This window comes from Anomalospiza imberbis, chromosome 6, assembly GCF_031753505.1.
Source record: "Anomalospiza imberbis isolate Cuckoo-Finch-1a 21T00152 chromosome 6, ASM3175350v1, whole genome shotgun sequence".
NCBI classification, from domain to species: domain Eukaryota; kingdom Metazoa; phylum Chordata; class Aves; order Passeriformes; family Viduidae; genus Anomalospiza; species Anomalospiza imberbis.
The window spans coordinates 45694313-45714174 of NC_089686.1; the positions used below are offsets into that span (position 1 = coordinate 45694313).

The window sequence follows — 19862 nt, forward strand, 5'->3', positions numbered from 1 at the left end:
ACTGAAAGACGACTGTTTGTTGTTTCTTTTCTCTTAGATTCTCGGACTCACCTTTGCAATGACCATGTATTGTCAGGTAGTCAAGGCAGACACCTACTGTGCATAGATACCATTCCCAATCTTTCTGCTTCTCCTCCAAAGGACACAGAAATCTCCTTCATGCTCATTCATCTGACCTTCCCCCCCAACTTTGTACTATAAACTGTGTATAATGCTATCTTTCTGAAGATTTTGTGAATCACCCCACTTTACTGAAGGAGGAAGAAAAGAAAAAAGTCAGTACTTGAACTGGCACAGGTAAGAAGCAGCTTTGTCTTTAAGCAGAGGAAAACCAAAAAAGCAATGGTTCTTTTTCCGTGGCCTGTGGCAAGGCAAGAGAGGCTGCTTACAAGGGGCTGACTGCAAACCAATGTTAGGAAAAGATGGCACTGAGGCAACCTCTGCAAAAGCTGCCAGGCTGCCTTCCCACATTTCCCAGTCTGGAAGAGAGGACGTAGAAAACAAATGTTCTTCAGCAAGAAGGTACAGAGTAGCTAGGACTGAATGCAATTGTAATTTTACTACAGTTTGCACACAACTAAAATGTCAAGATCAAGCAGCCCTGCCTCCAAGTGTCTCAAGATGATTTTGTAGCCAGGAGAGGATCATCTTCAGAAATACATTGTTTTAAAGGAGTATTTTTAATCTTACGTGCCGCAAAGTCAGGCTTTTAATCAGAATCTGTACAGCGAGATCCTGGCTGTTAATGGAAAACAATATTGGACATTGCCTCACTTCCTGATTGCCAGTGGCATATAGATGGTTGACTGCATATGTTATATATTACATTCATAAACACATACTTTTCTGAAAGGAGGTGACAATACCCAGCATCTAACGTCAGAAAGAGGAAACCTTTCTATCCTATTTTACATTCCAACTGAAATAACCAAGTATTATTTCTTGTACAAGGCACTATCACTTATACCTCTGGGAAACAAGTAATTACTTTCAGCTGTATCTTCATTTCAGTAAACAACTTGTGAGTGGGCTCTTTCTGTCAGTCTACTATGGTTTTATTTATCATCCTTGTTTCAAATAAGTCTGCCAAAAAATATCACTCATTTCCATGCTTGAAGATGTGTACAAAGCTGTCAGCTGTTCCTTCCCTGAATGTCACCATTTCATTAATTTACTTTGGGATAACATCATCTGCAGGTATGATAGAGTTTGCCTTGCTGAGGAAAAATCTTTCGCACATTGCTCATTTTTCTGAGAGTTATTAAGACTTCAGATGCTCTTATGCTTACCTTTTTTTTTCCTCCCAGCTGCACACTGACAACAGCCAAGACACATCAGTCTTTGTTAGAACTGGAGTCACTTCTCAGTGCTCTTTTTCAGATGCATTTTCCTTCACCTAGCTGCTGGCTAGAATATAATCCACGCTTTCTAGAATATCATGGAATCACAGAAATATGCAGAAATCAAAACCATTACTTTCCTTAATCAGGGAACAGCCACTCATTGATAGCTGAAGTAACTGATGTAGTACCCTCCTATGCACATCTTCTGGTGAGGAGATTAAAAATCAGATGTGTCCTATTGTTCAAACAAGTAATTCCCTGCCAGCAAACAGCTCCAGGTAGTGCTTGTGTGCCAGTGAGAAGCTGAAGCACCCCAGGGAAAGGACACAGCAGGGAACAGGCAAACAGAGCACTGCAGATGGCCTGCTCCCTTCAGCCAGCATTAGAGGAGCTCTCAGCCATTGTCACTTAGAGCAGAGAGCTGACCATTTTCCCAGGAAGCTGAGTGCAGCCATTGCTGCAGACTGGAAGCATGCATCAAGCTCATAGAGAAAGTTACCTTGCCTACAAAGCAGGTCTCAGCTCTGAGTGACATTTTGCATGCTTTGATTTAAAGGCAATTGCCAAATCACAGCCTATTGAACAATCTCCTTTACACCCATAACTAACCCTTTTCTGGACCTGCATTATTTGACAGATTCACTCTCACTCATTAGATTTGGGGGATTTTTTTTTTTTGTCTCTGCATATTTCCCGCAGTCTTCTCACTCTTGGGGCATGAGCTACTCCATATTTTCTGGGAAATTGCTTAAGACAGTCTGGTGTTTAAAAGAGCAATTATCTTCCAAAATTTCACCCCCATGGGGCATTTAGCTGTGCAGGCTAAGATAAAAGTAATGTATTACTTGTGTGCATTTTATGTGGCTTCCCAATCATGATCACAGCAACCTCCTCACCACTAAAGGATTTTACTGTCATGCAAACAAGCCCCAACATACCAAACTGAGCAAGTAACCCACACACAGGTGCCCTGTACTCCAAAGCTGGAGACTCACTTGTGTTGCAATCACCAGTCTCCCTGCTCTCTGCTTCTTGAGCCCAGGCTGAACTGCAGACTGTCCTGCTCAGCAAAAGATGGTGTAAGATTGTTCCTTCCCTCTCTCTACTCTGTTCTTTTCCTAACCTGCATAGATACAATTCCAGGTTAGCTGTACCATTAGTTCTTGCCTTGGTTTATAGTTTGTACACAGGGGTGCTTCTGCTGACAACTCTGAGTTTCTACTGCTGAAAAGCAGCATGACACAGTGATGAATACATTCATAAAACATTGATTTTTTTTTTGAGACAGATAAAAGGTAGACAAGTCTATTTGTAGTGATCCCTGCCATTAAAAATTTACACAGAGACAGCAGGCTGATGATGGTTCAGTTGATGGGAGCAAACCATTGTGCAGAACTCCCACAGAGAGCAACTTTCATCAATTTACTTGATGGTGGTGTAGGGAAAAGATCACAAACCCTTCTCCTGTGAGTCTCACAGTAATATGTGCTGAGCTCTTAGAGAATGCTTCTAGACTTCAGCTGAAGCTTCAGTGGAAACAAAGTATGAGAAGCAGACTGGAGACAAGTCACATTTTGTGGTTTCCTCTAATAATTTTCCACAGTTTAGGTGTCTTTACAAGATAAACTTCCTTGATTTTCAAAAATAAGTACCTAAAGAGAGTATAAGCAACACTCACTTTGTAAATCCCAGTCACTGCAACAAAAACATCAAAAACCCCAAGCAGACAAGCAAATAAAATAATAAAAAAAAAATCACATATTGCTGCTAGTAATTCTTTTTTAAATACTCTTCTTCCACTACCAACTGAGATGCTCCTGCAATTTGTTCATAATTTGAACCAGACTATTTTGTATATTTGATGTTATTAACTCTCTCCACACAGACCAAACAGCTGTTACAGTGCTTACAGCATTACCAGCACAATCCAATTTCATACCTCTGAACACACTGAATATAACAAGCCTCAGACTTACCACAGTTTCTTAAGATCACTGCATCTTTTCTCTGCTGACAAGGTGAGAAGATTTTGTGATGTGTAACAGCAACAATCTTTTAAAAAACCCAAAAAGCCAAAAAAAAAAAAAAAAAAAAAAAGACAGTTCCATTTTACACATTAAACTGGTTGATTATATATAAGTAACCTGTAGTACATAATATCCATTTGAAAGGCTGCTGATACTGAATGCAGGCAGAGCAACACAGAAGTCATTCCAATTGCTTCTATTAGTGTCTTGTCACTTTTAGTAAAGCCTTTTATATTATTGTGACTTCTTATCTTTAAACATGAAGGAGGACTCAATACATTTAAATTAAAGACAGAACCAAAGGCAATAAAAGAGCACTCCTAATTTATTCTCATGGCTGTTTCTGCTTAATAACAAGACATGAATACACAGGGCATATGACTGAACCTACTGAATTCAGCAGCATCAGGATTTAGCTTTTTAGATTCAGTCCAATATACTTTTGGCTTTTCATTTTCACAATTAAAAAAAAAAAAACCAAAAACATATATTCAATAGAATATGGTTTATTTTCCTGTACTGTCACTAGCAGCCAAATCTTATTACTTGTACAAGAGAATTACATAGCTCCTCATCATGCAGTGCACAATCACTGAAATTCACTTCAGTTTCTGTTCTATGAATAAGTCTTTGGCCTCCCCCCCTCAAATTAAACAAACTCATAAAGGTTTATTCTTTGATCAATAATTAGCATTTAAATGCAGCATTGTAGGATTTGTAATATGGAGAGGAAGGAACTGCACAGGAGTTGTAAAAATCCTCTGTCTTGCATCAGCAATAGGGCTGCTAAGGGAATCCACCCAAACTCTCACTTCTGACAAACTGATCACACTGAGAACTGGTCACACTAAATACAGTGACTGGGCTGCCTCTTACACCTTCCCAGGGTAGGACAGGAGGTTGTCAGCATGGACAAAGTCACAGCCTTTCATTTACCCCTTGGCTTCGGTGTTGTGCTATAAATGTGGCACCAAAGGTAAGCAACAGAAACCAGCGGTTGATTGTGGCATTTATTTTAAACCCAGACTCTTTATTTACTCTAATTTATCTGCAAGAATTTGCTAAGTGTAAATGATCTGCATAGATACTGAGTTAGACAGTTAGAAAACACATTGGGACTTGCCATGGGAAATCTGGTTTGGATTCCATTGTGAATTCTCCTCCCTTGTCACTGGTATCTTACCACAGTGGGCAGTCTCCTCTGTTCTTTGGATTTTGTTGCTGCAATTACAATGGTACATTTTTGTGCATTCATATAAAGAACAATATTTAAAATATACATTTTATTTTTTAAAAGTTATTAAATATTCTTTAAAGTTTACAACAGAATGTCTTTTGTATTCTTTATAAGCAACTGCACTACAAGCTGAACAGTGATTGTATACAGAGCCAGAGACGTGTGTGTGGGCAAGTACACACACACATACTGTATGCAATTTAACAAAACCCTACAGTGTTCTACTTCTTTGTCATTTCTCGTTACCTTTGATTTGACCTATCCTTCCTTACAAATTTATTGTTTATGCGGCTTACCTATTCCCAGGTGAATGTACACCTCTCTTTCCTTTTAAGGGCAGGCAACCTGAAATTATGTGGTAGTCAATAACAATTCAGAAACTACTGGGAGATGAGGCTTAGTGTTAAAAAAATACTCAGACCCACACCAAATTATTTTGTGTTCACAACTTGTCTGTTACTGATAACTTTGAAATAAAAGGACTTCTCTTTTTTCCAAGGTAGTTGCTTACATTCAGAAATTACATAGTAAAACTTTAAAAATTAACACCAGACTGTTTTAAAATTGAACAACTAGGAACTTGTACTGTGTCAGATCAGAAGAATGTCTGGTTAGCCAGGTATGTTATCTGCAGTCATGTCTAACACTGCCTTCTTTTATACAATTTTTTGTACCCTACAGGTCAAACACCTTTGCAAGTGAACTGTGCATTCTGAACAACAACACAAGTGTACTTTTGAAATTGTAATGGGAGAAGTAGAGACCCAGAGGTTTTAGAGGTTATTGCAGGAAGCATCGTAAGGGATAACCCACATATTTGATGGAAGTTTCTTACAGCTCCCTCACTTTAGGAGAGATGTTTACATTACTTGAATTGTCTCAATCCCATTAAGTGCACCACTAGATGGTCTCATCAGCCACATCTATCTTTAATCCCTTTATGACTTCGTGAAACTTTACACTTTAGTCTTGCAGTATAGCAGTGAATTTCACAATTTCTTCATGTTGCATTTAAAAGAATCCTTCTTACATGGAATTTAACATGTTGCCTTTCAATTTCATTTACTCACCATTGGTTCTGTACTTCAGGAATGATAACTTAATGATGCTTACAGAAATACATGGGCTCAGAGCAGCAGTATTACCTTTACAGCTTAATTTGCCTTTCCAGTAGAGCTTAACCCTGGGTAATTAAGTACCCTATTGATTTTTAAGATGCCATCATTTCAAACAACTAAGCCCAGTGTACCTTCCCCCAGTAGCTATCCCATTTGTCTTTGCTTTTGTACTACATGTTGGCATAGACAGAGCTGTTCCTACTTTAATCAACAACTAGATAAGCATTTCACCCCACAATCTCTTATTTTTCCAAAGTACACTTAACACAACCTGGAAATATCAGGCTTAGCTGATTGTTCTGGCTGTGTAAAACAAAGTACTTTCTGTCTGCATGGCAACAATTTTCAAAGAAATTTAAGGGCAGCTTATGAAGCTTCATCCAAAATTTTGTCTTGACGCATTAAAAGTGCAAAACACAGAGCCCTATGTTTCTTATCTTACCATGTTAAAAACCCCAAACAAATAAGAAATCTGTCATTAATAACTCATCTGGCAAATGCCATTTGAAAGGCTGCTTTTCTGAAATCCCATTAGTTGTCTAAGGTAGGTCACTTTCCCCTAGGCCTTGCTTCCTTATCTCCCCCTGTAATAAACTGTTTCCCTGTGGAAATACTGTCTGTTCACTAGAAATCCTAGGGTTTGTTCACCTGCAAGAAGAGCTCAGTTTACATTTCTCCCTCCAAGAGCCAGAAAACATTCACTACCAAATCTACACCAGTGAGTGATAGACAGCTAAACAGATGTTCTGTGTCTTAGGATGAGGGTTTTTAATGAGGAAATAGCTGATCATTGAACTGATTTCTCAAACAAGTCCCTGGTATCTTTTATGCAGAAATCATTTAGGCAGAGCAGAATATTTTGTTACTACAGAATTGCTTAACAGAGACTTCCCTGTACTTAAAATTAAAGAATAATTTGAAAGGATGGGATAATTATCCACTAAAAACTTCCCCTTATATTCCCATGGCACTGCTCTTACAGAGTATAGTTCAAATCACAGGCAACAAAATAAAACATGGAACTGTATATAATTAAACACATAGAAAAAAAAATCTATAGAAAGGAGAGTACAGCATAAAAAACTCCCAACTGTTAATGTATATTGCATGTGTCTATGTCTCAGATGGACAGTGACAAGAGTTTCAAGTGTAAAGCATTCACCCTAAAGATTAACTAAAAATTACTGGGGAAATACAGGGGTTTTGGGAACTGGTTTTTCAAAGTCTATTCAGATGCATCTCATCATCTCCCTCCTCCACAAATGCCTTTCTTTGGCCTTTAAGTCCATGACTGCTCCAGCCCTTCCACCTCTACCATTTAAATCTGCTTTTCTGCACACAAAAATATGTCATCAGTCACAGTCCCAGTGTGTCAAACGTGGAGGAGATTCAGTTGTTTGACTGTATAAATTTTAGTGCCCAATGGTAAGACATGTTATGTGGCTTTACGAAATTCAGGTTTGATACTGATTTAGGAGACCACAGTCTCTAGAGAATAGAGCAGAATAAGTACTGTGACAGAAATTCATGCATTCTGGTTCTGGACCTATGTAGTGACTGTATCTGAATTGCTCTTAATGTCCTCAGTTCCTTGATGCAAGCCTGCAAATGGCTAGACTAGCACTGTTACCAAGCAGAACTGTCACTGGCTGTTTAGCATGCTCCAGACAGATTAATGCTGCAGGGATTCTTTTTCCATTTTTTTTAACCCAGTTTACCTTGGAAACTTGTTCAGTGTTATTGTATCAGCCACAGATGCAATTAACAGATTCTGATATTATATCTCAGCTTGAATAATAGGCACCCAGGATACTGAGGTAAAAAATGCCTCATCTTAGAAATGATGCATTTTTTGTTCTTTTGAAATGCTCACCTGCACCCATGCACTCTTAAGGTGACTGGGGCAGCATATGCATCCCCACAGTTTGTGCTGTGGCAGCCCAACTGTCCAAGATAACTTCTATTCTAAAGGAAAAAAAAAAGTGTAAAAGTGTGCTTGTGTAATTCTCAGATCTCTCATTTTCAGGCTGTCATTTCTCAAGGAACAAACCCTCTACCACCCTTAAGGGAGTTAGAGCTGTTTGCAAACTCAATTAGGATGAAGCATTTGCAAATACTCCAGGTAAAGAGCACTCCTGCATGGAGCTGATTCTAATGGTTTTTTGGAACTCCACCTCTCACTATGTAATCCAATCCCAGGTCTCCTATCACAGTCAAAGCCACCAAAAGCTTTGTTGTAATCTCAGAACACCACAGAGCCTCCCTCCCTACCGATGGCCCCCTGAGTTAATGTCATTTGAAAGCCAAGCTGGCATTAGTTGAACAGGGAGGCCGTATGGAGTACAGGGCAAGCTCTTTGGGTAAATTCTTCATGCTGTAAGCTCAGCTGCAGGAACTGGACACATAAATATGTTAGAAACAGTAATATATCCCCTTAGAAGCCAGAGGTGCTTTGACTATTCTGGTGAACAGTAAAGTTATGGTTTCTCAAGGGCAGAGTTGCCCCAAAATCTCATGATTGAAAACAGTCCTACTTTTGGGCTAGGACAGAAATTTTGAACTCAGACCTGTGCACAATAGAAGGCATTATGGATTTGCAAATGCAAACACAAGAGAGAATATAGACTGAATTGATATGTCATATAATTACTAACTCACTTTCCCTAAACAAAGTAATTCACCAGCTTGGAAGTACAGCTTGTTGTCATGGAACTTGCTTGATATTTGGTGCTAATAAAAATTGAAGTTTTAAATTCTCCCTGTGAAGTCTGTGCATTGAAGTTCTTCCCTATTAAACACCTTCTTAGTCCTGACTGTGCACCACAGCTGGTTACCCTGACACAAAACATCTTCATTATCAAAAGTTCCTTTGAAATAAGTGCTCACGGGTTTCAAAGAAGAATTATCACAGGAAAACTGGCACAATTAAAAGCTTGCTGCAAATCACACTCTCTTGCTTCTGATGGAATCAAGACTTAATGTACATTCAAAAAGTCTATGTGCATGTGTTTTTCTCCAAACCCAGATATTCCAATGCAAGCAATCTTTACTATGGGTGGCACAGGACTCCATTTTATCCAAATATCTGCACCAGGAAAGGTGATGAAGAAAAGGGAAAATAAAAATGACAGGCATGAAAATAAGATTAATAGAAAAGGTTGGAAATGGACAAGAGACCTGATCAGACTGGTTTTCCCCACTGTAAGGTACAAAGATAGAGAAACATCCCATGAAACATGTGGTGAGCCCATTCAGAACAGGCCCTGTGTCCTGCTCCAACTGCTTTCCTGTTCTCTTCAGACTGCAATCCCATCTATTCCCCTCCTAGGTGCAGCTGGTTCACCAAGCTAGTGAAGGACACAGGAATACTCACATCAACAGTTATAAAGCATACAGACTTGCTCTTACATCCTCCAAATTTCAGTTCTTCCAGCCTAGCAGGAGATCAATCCAGGGAGCAGTGGCATTGAATTTATATATAATTTAGACATTATTGAAAAATGTTGAGAATGATGGGATACGTCTGCAGGTCCTGAGGGAACTGCTGGATTAAGTAGCTGAGCCACTATCCATCATACTTGAGATATATAGCAGTGCAGTAAAGTTCTTGGTGACTGGAAAAGGGGGAATATAACCCCCATTTTTATAAAGTGAAAAGTGGGATACCTGGAGAACTACAGGCCCATCAGTCTCACCTCACTGCTCAGCAAAATCATGGAGCAGATCCTCCTGGAAAATATGCTATGGTACATGGAAAATAAGGATATGTCTGGGGGACAGCAAACATGGCTTCACTAAGGGAAAATTGTGCCTGATAAATCCAGTGGCCTTCTCTGATGGGCTTGCAGAGGTGGATAAGGGAAGAGTGTCTGACATGACCCACCCAGATTTGTACAAAGCTTGACACTGCCCTGCACAACAGCCTTGTCTCTAAACTGGAGAGACATTGGTTTGATGGATGGAGCACTCAGTGGATAAGCAACCAGCTAGATGGTGACTCTCCAAGACCAAAAGGAGACCAGTGAAGAGTGGTGTTCCTTGGGGGTCCAGGAGGACTGTTGGGACCAACACTGTTCAATGTCTTTGTCAGCAATGTGGGCAGTGGGATCAAGTCACCCTCAGCAAGACTGCAGACAACACACTGGAGAGAAGAGATGCCATCCTGAGGGGCCTGGACAGGCTGGAGACATGGGCCCATGGGAACCTCAGGAAGTTCAACAAAGCCAAGCACAATTGAGTCAGGGAAATCCTGACAGGCTGGGAAAACACAAATACAAATTCAGGACTGAGAGCAGCCTTGAGGAGAAGGAGTTCAGTGCTGTTGACAAGAAGCTCAACAGAACCTGGCAATGTACTTTTGTGTCCTGGAAAGAAAAGCAGGGCAGTCAGCAGGTTGAGAGAGCTGATTCTACCACACTCTTGAGATCCCACCTGCAGTAGTGCATCCAGCTCTAGGGCTCCTGACATAAAAAGGACATGGACCTGCTGCAATGGATCCAGATGAGGCCACAAAGATGCTCAGAGGGCTCAAGCACATCTCCTGTGAGGACAAGGCTGAGAGAGTTGGGATTTTCAGGCTGGGGAAGAAATAGGTATTAGAAATAAATTCTTGAGGGTGGTAAGGCACTGAAACATATTACTCAGAGGAGTTAATGGATACCCCATTCCTGGAAAGCCAGGTTGAATGGGACTGTGAGCAACCTGATCCAGAGGAAGGTGTCCCTGGCTCATGGCCAAGGGGTTGGAATTAGATAATCTTGAAGGTCCTTTCCAACCCAAACCATTCTGTGATTTAAAAGAACTGGTGATCATGTCACAGGTGATCTGTCACAGCTGTTCTGTCACTGTTACATGGAGCACAGTATCCTGCAACTGAAAAAGCTTTCTTAGTATCAGTGCAACTACACAGAATACAAGAGTAGTCAGCTACACAGAACAGAAGAGTATTCAGCTACACAGACCTAGTAGTGCTGAACAACTGACTACCCTGGTGCCTTACATGCACAACCAGCTCTGGTGAAGTATTAAGAGAAATTCAGGATAACACTGCCACTCTCAGTGCTGATGATGCAAGCTTATTTCATTTTCTTTTTAATTTAGTGAGCTCTCAGTGAAATGAAAGATTCCCTGAAAGCTTTATAGCATGAAGTGAAATGGCAAATTAAATTGAAATTGAGATAATCCCCAGAAATGTATACAAAACTAAAGCAACTCAAAGTCTAGACACCTTTCAGACTGGCAAGTTCTTATAAAAATGAGAAAAAGCAATCTCCTATAATTCTCAAGCTTTTCAATCTGTCTGAGGACATCCCAGAATGCACCACATTGTGTCTACACTATCATTGCAGTGGGACTACGCAGATCTCTATCAGAGAATGAAATACTATTGAAATGGGTTATGTGAACCCAAAGCACCAGAGAATTTCACATACAGGAGTTTAAAAAAAAATTATTTCCTCTGTCTACTTTATTGAGATCACATATCACAAGTGTCCATGTAGTTTTCACTTCAGTGTTTTCAAATAGCAATATTTGCTTGTTTGAAATCCTAAGCAAGATCTCTGTTCAAGTAGGAAAGTTGCTCAACTCTGCAATTTTAGTTTTTCAGGTCTTTGTAAAACTGTTTCTGCAGCAAAAATACGATAAGTGAAAACCCACAAGGAATCACTCTCTGGGTGTACAGATGTACACAGAAGGAATATCAGCCCCAGGAATGAAAGTAGATTTCCCAGTAGGCAAAGTTGAGCTGTAGTTTCAGTTAAGTCTTCAGTGAAATTTTTGAAGCAGAGAATATGATGATTCCCCAGGGAAACCGCACAACCACAATACCAACGCATATTTAAAGATTATCATTCAGGGCTTTTAAATCGAGCTCTGTGTTTCCATTAATCCACTGAGCTGCCAGCCCAATCTCACACTGGCAAGCTCACTGCTCTCTAACAATTGAGAGCTTATTAAATATTAAGGTCTTAATCTTAAGTACTTCTGTTTGAGAAATTCTAAACAGCATGCAGAAGATAAACATTTTCTCACTAATATATAAATATACACATATATATACAGAGACAGAGAGAGCAGTATTAGATAAAGGCAAATGTCCCCAAACTAGCAGGAGAATTGCGTAATAAATCCATTCATTTTAAAGCAGCCCATGTATCCCCACAGTCAAATCCCCTTCCAGTTGTCTAGACGCAGCTTTCACAGGTTTACCTCTGAAGGACAAAAGCTCACCTCTCTCCTGGCCTTGAAATGCCAGCTTAGGAATTAGAAAAATGATCACAGCAGGATTCACACTATTCTAATAATGCTACACTACAAGACAAACAATTCTAAATGTAGCAGGACCAGAAGCATGTCTGGTACTTGATCTCTCAGACTTTCCATTCCATTATTTTTAAAAGCATTCAGCTAAGATAGCTTTTGCTTAAACATCAGGCTAAAATGCATAAGCTGGATGTGCATCCAGTACACAATTTTCTGAAAAATCATTTTCTACCTAACAGGCACAGGGGTCATCTAGTCAGATGCTTTACTTTCCTCTTGTATTTCAGATCCAGAACAACTTGGGGTGGGTTGGGAGAAACCAGGAAAGCTTTTAGTTGATATTTTTAGATTTTCATACTATTAAGGCTTTCCACTAGACTCAACAGTAGACAAGATGGTGACTGGGAAAATGGTCAGCAGCAAACGAGGGTCCTGTTTCAGGATCTCTCTTCTGAAAAGGAGCCAGGGAGTACCCACAGAGTGCTGAAATGCCTCTTGCCTCTTACACAGAAGATCTGTAGTGCAAGCACTGCTGTCCCCTGAAGCAGGCCTGTGCTATCACAGCAGTGTGGCTTGTTACACTGTGTTACACTGTGGAGACAAGACTTTCCCAGATCACAGAATTCCTCTGCCTTCTTTCTCTGCACCCTTCTCTTCAACCCAAGCTTTTTGCTGGAACCAGACCTGCTCCTCTCCTCACAGCATCATCATTCCCCTGAGGGCTGGCACACTGAAACCTCTCTGCCAGGAATCAGGGTCATATCAGCTTCTCCACAAACAAACTTCAATTTCCCTTTCTAGAAGAGCTCAGATATCAAACAATGGTCAGGCATTACACCACAGGAGCAAAATGTAGATCTTGCCAAGAAAAGAAAGAAATACTGTGCTTAGAGTCTGTGTGTACACATGCAAACCTAGAAATGAATCAAAACTAGAATAGTGGAATTAGTGCTGAGGTAAAACACAATGAACGAGACACCAAGCAGCTGCCTGAGGCTCTTTCAGCAGGGACCTCGGCACAGGCTGGTGGATACCCTGTCCTGCTCTATGCCAGTGGACACCACTCTGACATGGCTAGCACACGGGCCCAAGAGAGTAGTTGCAAAACCAATTTACTCACAAAAATGTTCCATTATTTTGTCAGATCTCGAAATGCAAACTACCATTTGGATCCATTTTGGCCAGAGGTTTAGCTGGGACTCAGCCTCGTATTTTCCTGACCCATGGCATCTATAGGGCCATCAGTATGGGACAAAGTACTTTCAATTCCTGATATCCACAAATAACATTTCAGAAAAGCAATTTCTGCAGTTAAAGTGCAATAAAGAAAGGAGGTACTGAGGGCTAGAAAACACATAAGGCTTCAAACCCCCTGGAACAGATAATACAGCATGCAGAATTATGTGAGCAATTTTGTACTGCAAGTCAATCCCTTTATTAAAAGGGGATTACAACAACCACAGCATTTGGTGTCATTCACACACACACACATAACCCACGTATTAACTCCTGAATATGCAAAACTCAGTTTGGTGATCTGCAGCTGCAGTCTGCTTGTCCTGTCTCCCATTCCCCCTCCCCCAAGCTTTTTACCAACAAGAATGTCAGTAGCTCAGATTTAAATTTCTAAAGGAATGGGGGTTTAACATTTACCCAGAACTCTGTGAATGTTTGTCCTCCTTCACTAGTGGCCCATATGGCTAGAAAATTGTAAGGTCTGCAGTGAGACAAAGTTTAAAATAAACAAATTATATTCAAACTCTTTGTAAGACCTACAGGCCAGTCCTTGAAACAATACAGATTTGATAATGTAATGTTCTTCCATTTATCAAGAGGGTTTTTTTTTTTCTGTCAGCTACTTTGGATTCTTCATGCTCTATTCCATACTTGAATACCTACTTTATAAAGACAGTCTTTAGAAATACCAACTACACATGCTTACAAATGGTTCTTTATGTAAAAACACAGAATCATTTTAATGAACAAAACACTTCAGGTGAAAAATAGCTTGAAGAAAAATAATGTGTTATTTAGGAAAGCACAGGAAGGAATTATTCTGATAATCTGCAAAACAATCCATGACTCATTAAATAAAAATAAACTTTTCAGCTTCTTTCTAAATAAATTCTTTTATACTCTTGTCTCTTCGTAAGTTTTCCTTGCCATAAATTCTATTCCAATAAAAATGGCAAACGATTGAGACATTTATCAGGACACAGGTAATCTGGAAGCTACACCAAACATCCTTCCTCAGGGTGATGCACATTTGATGGGCTATTAATGGAATCCTTTCAGCTGAACATCACAGGTTTACTGTCAGGCAGAAAGCAAAGTTTCACAGTGAAAGAAAAGCACTGCATGGAGAGATACTCCAAGGGCTTACCAGGTGCTGGTGCTTTTAGTGCTGCATTTCCAGACCACTCCAGTACAACCAGAAATTCAAAACCAGTTTCATGGGCAGTGAGTCAAGCCGTTCTCCTCCTGCTCTGTTGGTGGGTGCAGTCTGAGGAACACATCCCCATCACCAGGAAGAAACTGCCCACATTTAAGTGCCTGACACCTGCACTGTAGAATGCTTCACAAAAAGCAAAGCTTTCATTATTTTGGGGCTGCCCTGAAATTAGAAGTAAATTCTTTCAGATGCTACTATTTACTTCTGGAAAAGCCCCAAGTGAGTTCATTTAATGCTGCCTGTGCAAATAACCTTAAAACCCTTTTTTACTACAAAAATAGCATTATTAATAAAAAATGGCTAAGCTACACAACTTCATGGCATAGCTCTGTTCTCAGAAGTGTTTTTATTGTGCAGAACCAACATCTATTCTTCCATTCCAAAAAATTATTTTAAACTTCCTGCAGGATGGGAGAAAGTCATTACTACTTTTTTCATTCCTCCTATTCTTGCTGAGTCTACACAAGATGAAGCAGAATTATGTTTTCATTTGAGATTCATGAAAAGAGCTGCAGTCAAGCTGAGCTGCACTGTTAAATTCTGTTTTAATTAGAAACAACAAAAATCCTTGAAAACAAATGGGCTCCCAGATATGCAAGTCAGTGGCAAAATGGGACCTGTGGAATTTTTAAGCAGCAATGGTCCCTGAACACCAACAGTGACTGAATGGCAGCAGAGGGAAAAAAAAATCTTTCACTTACAGAGAAAACAGCTTGAAAATGAAAGCTGACCAGCAGTTTGACTCGGACATCAAACACAGAGACCAAAAAGTCAGTCTTGAAAGAGAGAAGTATATCCCCTGAAGCACATACACAAGCAAGTTTAAAAAGCACAAAGTTAGCCTTGCAAACATGATCCACTACAGACCTTGCTCCTTTTTGTCTTTTCAGCTTACCTAGACAACCTGCAGAAAGACCAGGTCAGGATGGAGAGAAGATGCCTCGGAGTAACAATTCACCTTATGACAGGAGGACTAACAAACCATTATGCTCCCTTTGAAATGTATAATCAGTGACATCATGACTAGGAAAATATTCAGGCCTTTTAAAGATCCAGCTACCCTCTGTGGCTCTGTGACTTATTGCAGTAGTTATTTCCTCCACCTGATTACATGCTGTATGAATTACTATTTCCATTTATGCTTTGCATAACAACTTGTCTCTGTATCTACAAGCAAAGCCACTTTTCCTCAGTGTGTGGTGCTGAGGGGAAGGACCCATCAGTTCTCACAGAACCACTCAGAATGACAGCGTGCTCTGCTCACTCTGACGTGCACGCAACCCCAGCTTGTTGCCAACAGACTGTTCTGCAGTGAGGGATTTTGAGAAGACCCTCACAGTGTCAGTGATGAAGGGACCCTACTTTGCTCTGGCTTGCTCAACTCAGCAGCGGGGTCTAGCCAGCACGTAGTGGGTGACAGAATCATAGAACATCCACAGCTGGAAGGGACCCACAAGGATAATCAAAGCCCAGCTCCTGTCCCTGCACAGCACAGTCCCAAGAGTCACATCATGTGCCTGAGGGTTTTGCCCAAATGCTTCCTGAACTCTGTCAGGCTTGGTGCTGTTATCACTTTCCTTGGGAGCCTGTTCCAGTGCCTTAACATGCTCTGGGTGAAGAAACTTTTCCTAATATCAAACCTAAATCTCCCCTGACACAGCCTCAGGCCATTCCCTTGGGTCCTGTCAGTGGGCACCACAGAGAGGAGATCAGTGCCTGCCCCTCCTCTTCCACTCACAGGAAGCTGTAACTGCAGTGAGGTCTCCCCTCAGTCTCCTCAGGCTGAACAGACCAAGTGACCTCAGCTGCTCCTTGTATGGCTTGCCCACTAGACCCTTCACCTTCTTTAGATGCTTTCTAATACCTTTATATCTTTCTTACATTGTGGCACCCAAAACTGCCCTCAGCACTCGAGGTGAAGCTGCCCCAGTGCAGAGCAGAGCAGGACAATCTCCTCCCTTGCCTGGCTGGCCATGCGGGGCCTGATGCCCCCCAGGACACCCAGGGTCAAAAACCCTGGCTCCCATTTGACTTCGAGACAGATTTACTATCTGGCATTGCAAAAGTAATTTTCTCTTTTCTTTCCACTTTGTTCTTTGTCTGCCAGGTCTGTTTAAGGCTGTGTGCTCTTTGGAACACTGTCCACTGTGCCTTTTTTCCCAATGCAGTTACCCCTAACAACCAAGGGCCCTGAGAAGGAGAAGGCTTCTCATACAACTCTGATGATTTCTTCTCATATCCATGATGAGTTTAATGCTGCACACACTTGAAGCACAGATTATACACTAATATGCATACCTGGGAAGGCAGCAAGTATTTACAATATTCATGTTGTCATCTGCAAAATTCACTCAACAACTTTCAGTGCTCTGCTAAAAAGCACTGGGGAAAGCCATCAGAAAAGTCACCTCAGTTTTGACAAATATATATGCCAAGGACAGAGCACAGACTGTCAAAATATTTCACAGACCTAGGCTCCAAGACAGACAATGCTCAAAAATGCACAGGGATCATAGTGGAACACGGGGGTTTGGGTTTCATCTTGCTAAGTCTATCTCTCTGCAGGTCCTACAAAAGGAAGAAAGGAGGAAGTGCATTTTTTCTGAAAGCAATTGTTCTGCACCATTCCCTCCCTCTCAAGCAGCCACAAACACTCTGTTTCTCTACTCTACCCTGCCCACCACCTTAAGAGACAAGGGTAGATAAGCTCACTTGCTGCAGCCAAGGGAGAAGATGAAATCTGAACACAAAACTGGGACCTTGCTCAGAGATTAAAAGTTTAAGCACTCTGTATTAGACACAACAGGAAAGTTTTCATTCTAGGGAAGATGATTATTCTCTCTGCCACTTCATATATTTATTTAACTCTTACTAAAGCAGTTAAAAAACCTGGTACATTAAAAAAAAAAAAAAAAACTCTTAAATATTACTGATCATTCCCTCTTGTACTGAAGGCAGTAATTCCAAATCTTGGAGCAAATGTTAAAACCAGGCTTTCAGGACACGTGCTCAATCTCCTGTGTGCAATTGCATCCCCACACCAACCACAATTTCAGGGTTGGTGTGAATAGAGAAAGGAGGAATTAGATGGAATTTAAAATCCTGACCCACTGTTTGACTCAGAAAGTCCATCTAAAACACTTCTCAGCTAAAAGCAAATTTCATTTTAACAGAAAGTTCTGAGCTATAAAGCAGAAGTGGGATGAAAAGGCCTCACTGTAGACAGCAATTTGGTGCTGTGATTCTAAAAGCATCATTAAATAAAACTTTGTAGTGTTAATTCCAGCTAATTATATCAGCAATATACCCAGACTCAAAAAGCCAAGAAGGACTCATTTTAAGCTGGATCTACAATTGTAACATGTGATACAATATATTTGTAAAGGGAGACTGCTTGTCATTTATGCTAGCAGAAGTGGTCTGCATGAACTGTGCCAAACACCTCCACCTGGTTCCTCAGTAGCTCCAGCTCTAGTGCAAAACAAAGCCACTTTGGCTTTCACTTAGCCAGGATGATCAGTTGTTTTAATGAAAGGAAAATGAAAAATATCATTAGCAAAAAGGATTTCCACATTAAGACATGACACAGCAGAGCAAAAATAACACAACCGCTTGTTTTACAAAAGCTCCCAGCACAGACTGAAACAGCACCTATAAACAAGGGGAAATCAGCCCAGAGATCGCTGCCATGAGCAGAGCTGAGCTTTGTCACCCTTCCTCCCACAATATCACTCTAATAAGTGTAGGGATTAGGGAACCAGCTTTACAAATGGCATCAATTACTCTCTCCTCCCCTCCCCTCTCTCAGTGTGGTCACACAACACTCCCAGGCATGTCTTCCCTAACTTCCACAGCACAAGGATGCCAATTCTGCTACTACTGGGCCTTCATATACTCATGATATACAAACATGTCTGCTCACAGAATTTGTTTTGTTCAGCCCCCAAAGGAGAAAAGGAAAACACAAAGAGATTGCAAAACCTGTAATAATAGCGAAATGATCTATAATAATTTCCTACACCGGGCAGTCATTCTGTCTATTGGCTATTTTTAGTAACTGTCCCATCCTCCACAACTGCAAGCATACACAGAATATAATGGAGTACATGCTTTCCATCAGTGCACTAGAAGAAAACTGACTGGAATATATTAAAAGTCCTACCTAGACCGTTCCTAAATGAGATTTAAGGAAGAATAGAAAAGTAATGTTTGCTGAAAATTAGCAATGTTTGTATGGAGGTTTTTTAAAACTGCTTTAACACTTGAAAATAAAGGAAAACAAAATTCAGTATTACCTTTTGGAGCAGGATGAGCAGCAGAGGTAACCATAATGTGTAGACTTTACATACTGGGGGAAACTGTTGAAATCCCATAATCTTCTACTGCATCTACACTAACCTTTGAGGAAGGTGAGGCAGATGACTCAGCCAGTCCCTGCTGCAGCCATACACAGAGCAGGAACTTAACAGCAAAAGATGACAAAGCTGGAAAATTAGATAACCCAGCTCTGAGAAAGTGCTCATGGATTTGTAGGAAAATGCAGCAATCTGGGAAGCCTTACAGCAAGTCACTTATGCAAAAAACCCCATGGTGTGCAATCTAGACATGAGAGGGTCTGTACCCTTCCACCACCACTATGTGTATGTCTGCTGAGATTAGTGGCTTCTGGTAAATGAAATAAGGAAAGTTAGGAGGTTGCTAGAAAGACAATATGCTGCTTATTTAGACTAAACATTTCCACATGATCTTCATTACTGCTCTCAAAAAATCAGGTGGGCAAGGTAATGAATGCGCTGTGATTAAACTCTGCTCCCAGCTATGAATTCACACACAGAGGGACAGGGTTTTAGTTTATGTTCTGCCTTCCCACACTAGACAATTGCTAAATTTCACTTTATCTGAACTCCACACCATGATGGAATAAAATATGATAATCTATGTGCCACATGAAGGCAGCTTGAAAGTGCCCATCTGCTTTGGCCTCAGCAGTTAGATGGAGAATAAATTCTAATGTGCTGGAAGTCAAAGTAAAAGCTTATTTCATTATGAGTTTGTAAGAAACTTGCTTGTTTGTTTCTAGGAAAAATAGCATACAAGTTTTTCTACAATATTTTTACTAAGCCAATTGTCAGTTACACTGTAACCAATTAAACATTGAAATATATCTAGAAAAGGTAACTGATATAAGTAGGAAAGTAAAACAACTGTTTCAAATTTTGAGTCTTAGATTCCATTATTCCACTTTTTTTTTGCAAAATAACATTTTGTTATAATGATCTCATTCCAATAGAATATATTTGAAAACACATTTTGTTTTTTATTTCATATACTAACAAGATAAGTGATGTTAATTATTTTTGCAACTGTTTGAGTAAATAGCATTAATCCAGTTCTACTCCAGTTATTTTTCATATTATGCTG

At 40.3% G+C, this 19862-nt stretch overlaps 1 protein-coding gene and 1 long non-coding RNA gene across 17 annotated transcripts in view; one reads left to right on the forward strand and one right to left on the reverse strand.

The window, feature by feature from the left end:
* TSPAN4 (tetraspanin 4) overlaps positions 1 to 1037 on the forward strand; it is a 412669-nt gene extending 411632 nt beyond the window's left edge. For all 16 annotated transcript variants that reach the window (XM_068193872.1, XM_068193879.1, XM_068193880.1 and 13 more), the window contains one exon: positions 38 to 1037. In XM_068193872.1, the coding sequence (XP_068049973.1) occupies positions 38 to 106 (69 nt within the window). In that variant the 3' untranslated portion in view covers positions 107 to 1037. The remainder of the gene's footprint in view (positions 1 to 37) is intronic.
* LOC137475968 (uncharacterized) lies at positions 182 to 19340 on the reverse strand. The gene is made up of 2 exons (XR_011000164.1): positions 18737 to 19340; positions 182 to 4591 (listed from the first exon to the last, which is right to left on the reverse strand). It is a non-coding gene; the product is annotated as an uncharacterized lncRNA (long non-coding RNA).
* Between the last annotated feature and the right edge of the window lie 522 nt (positions 19341 to 19862).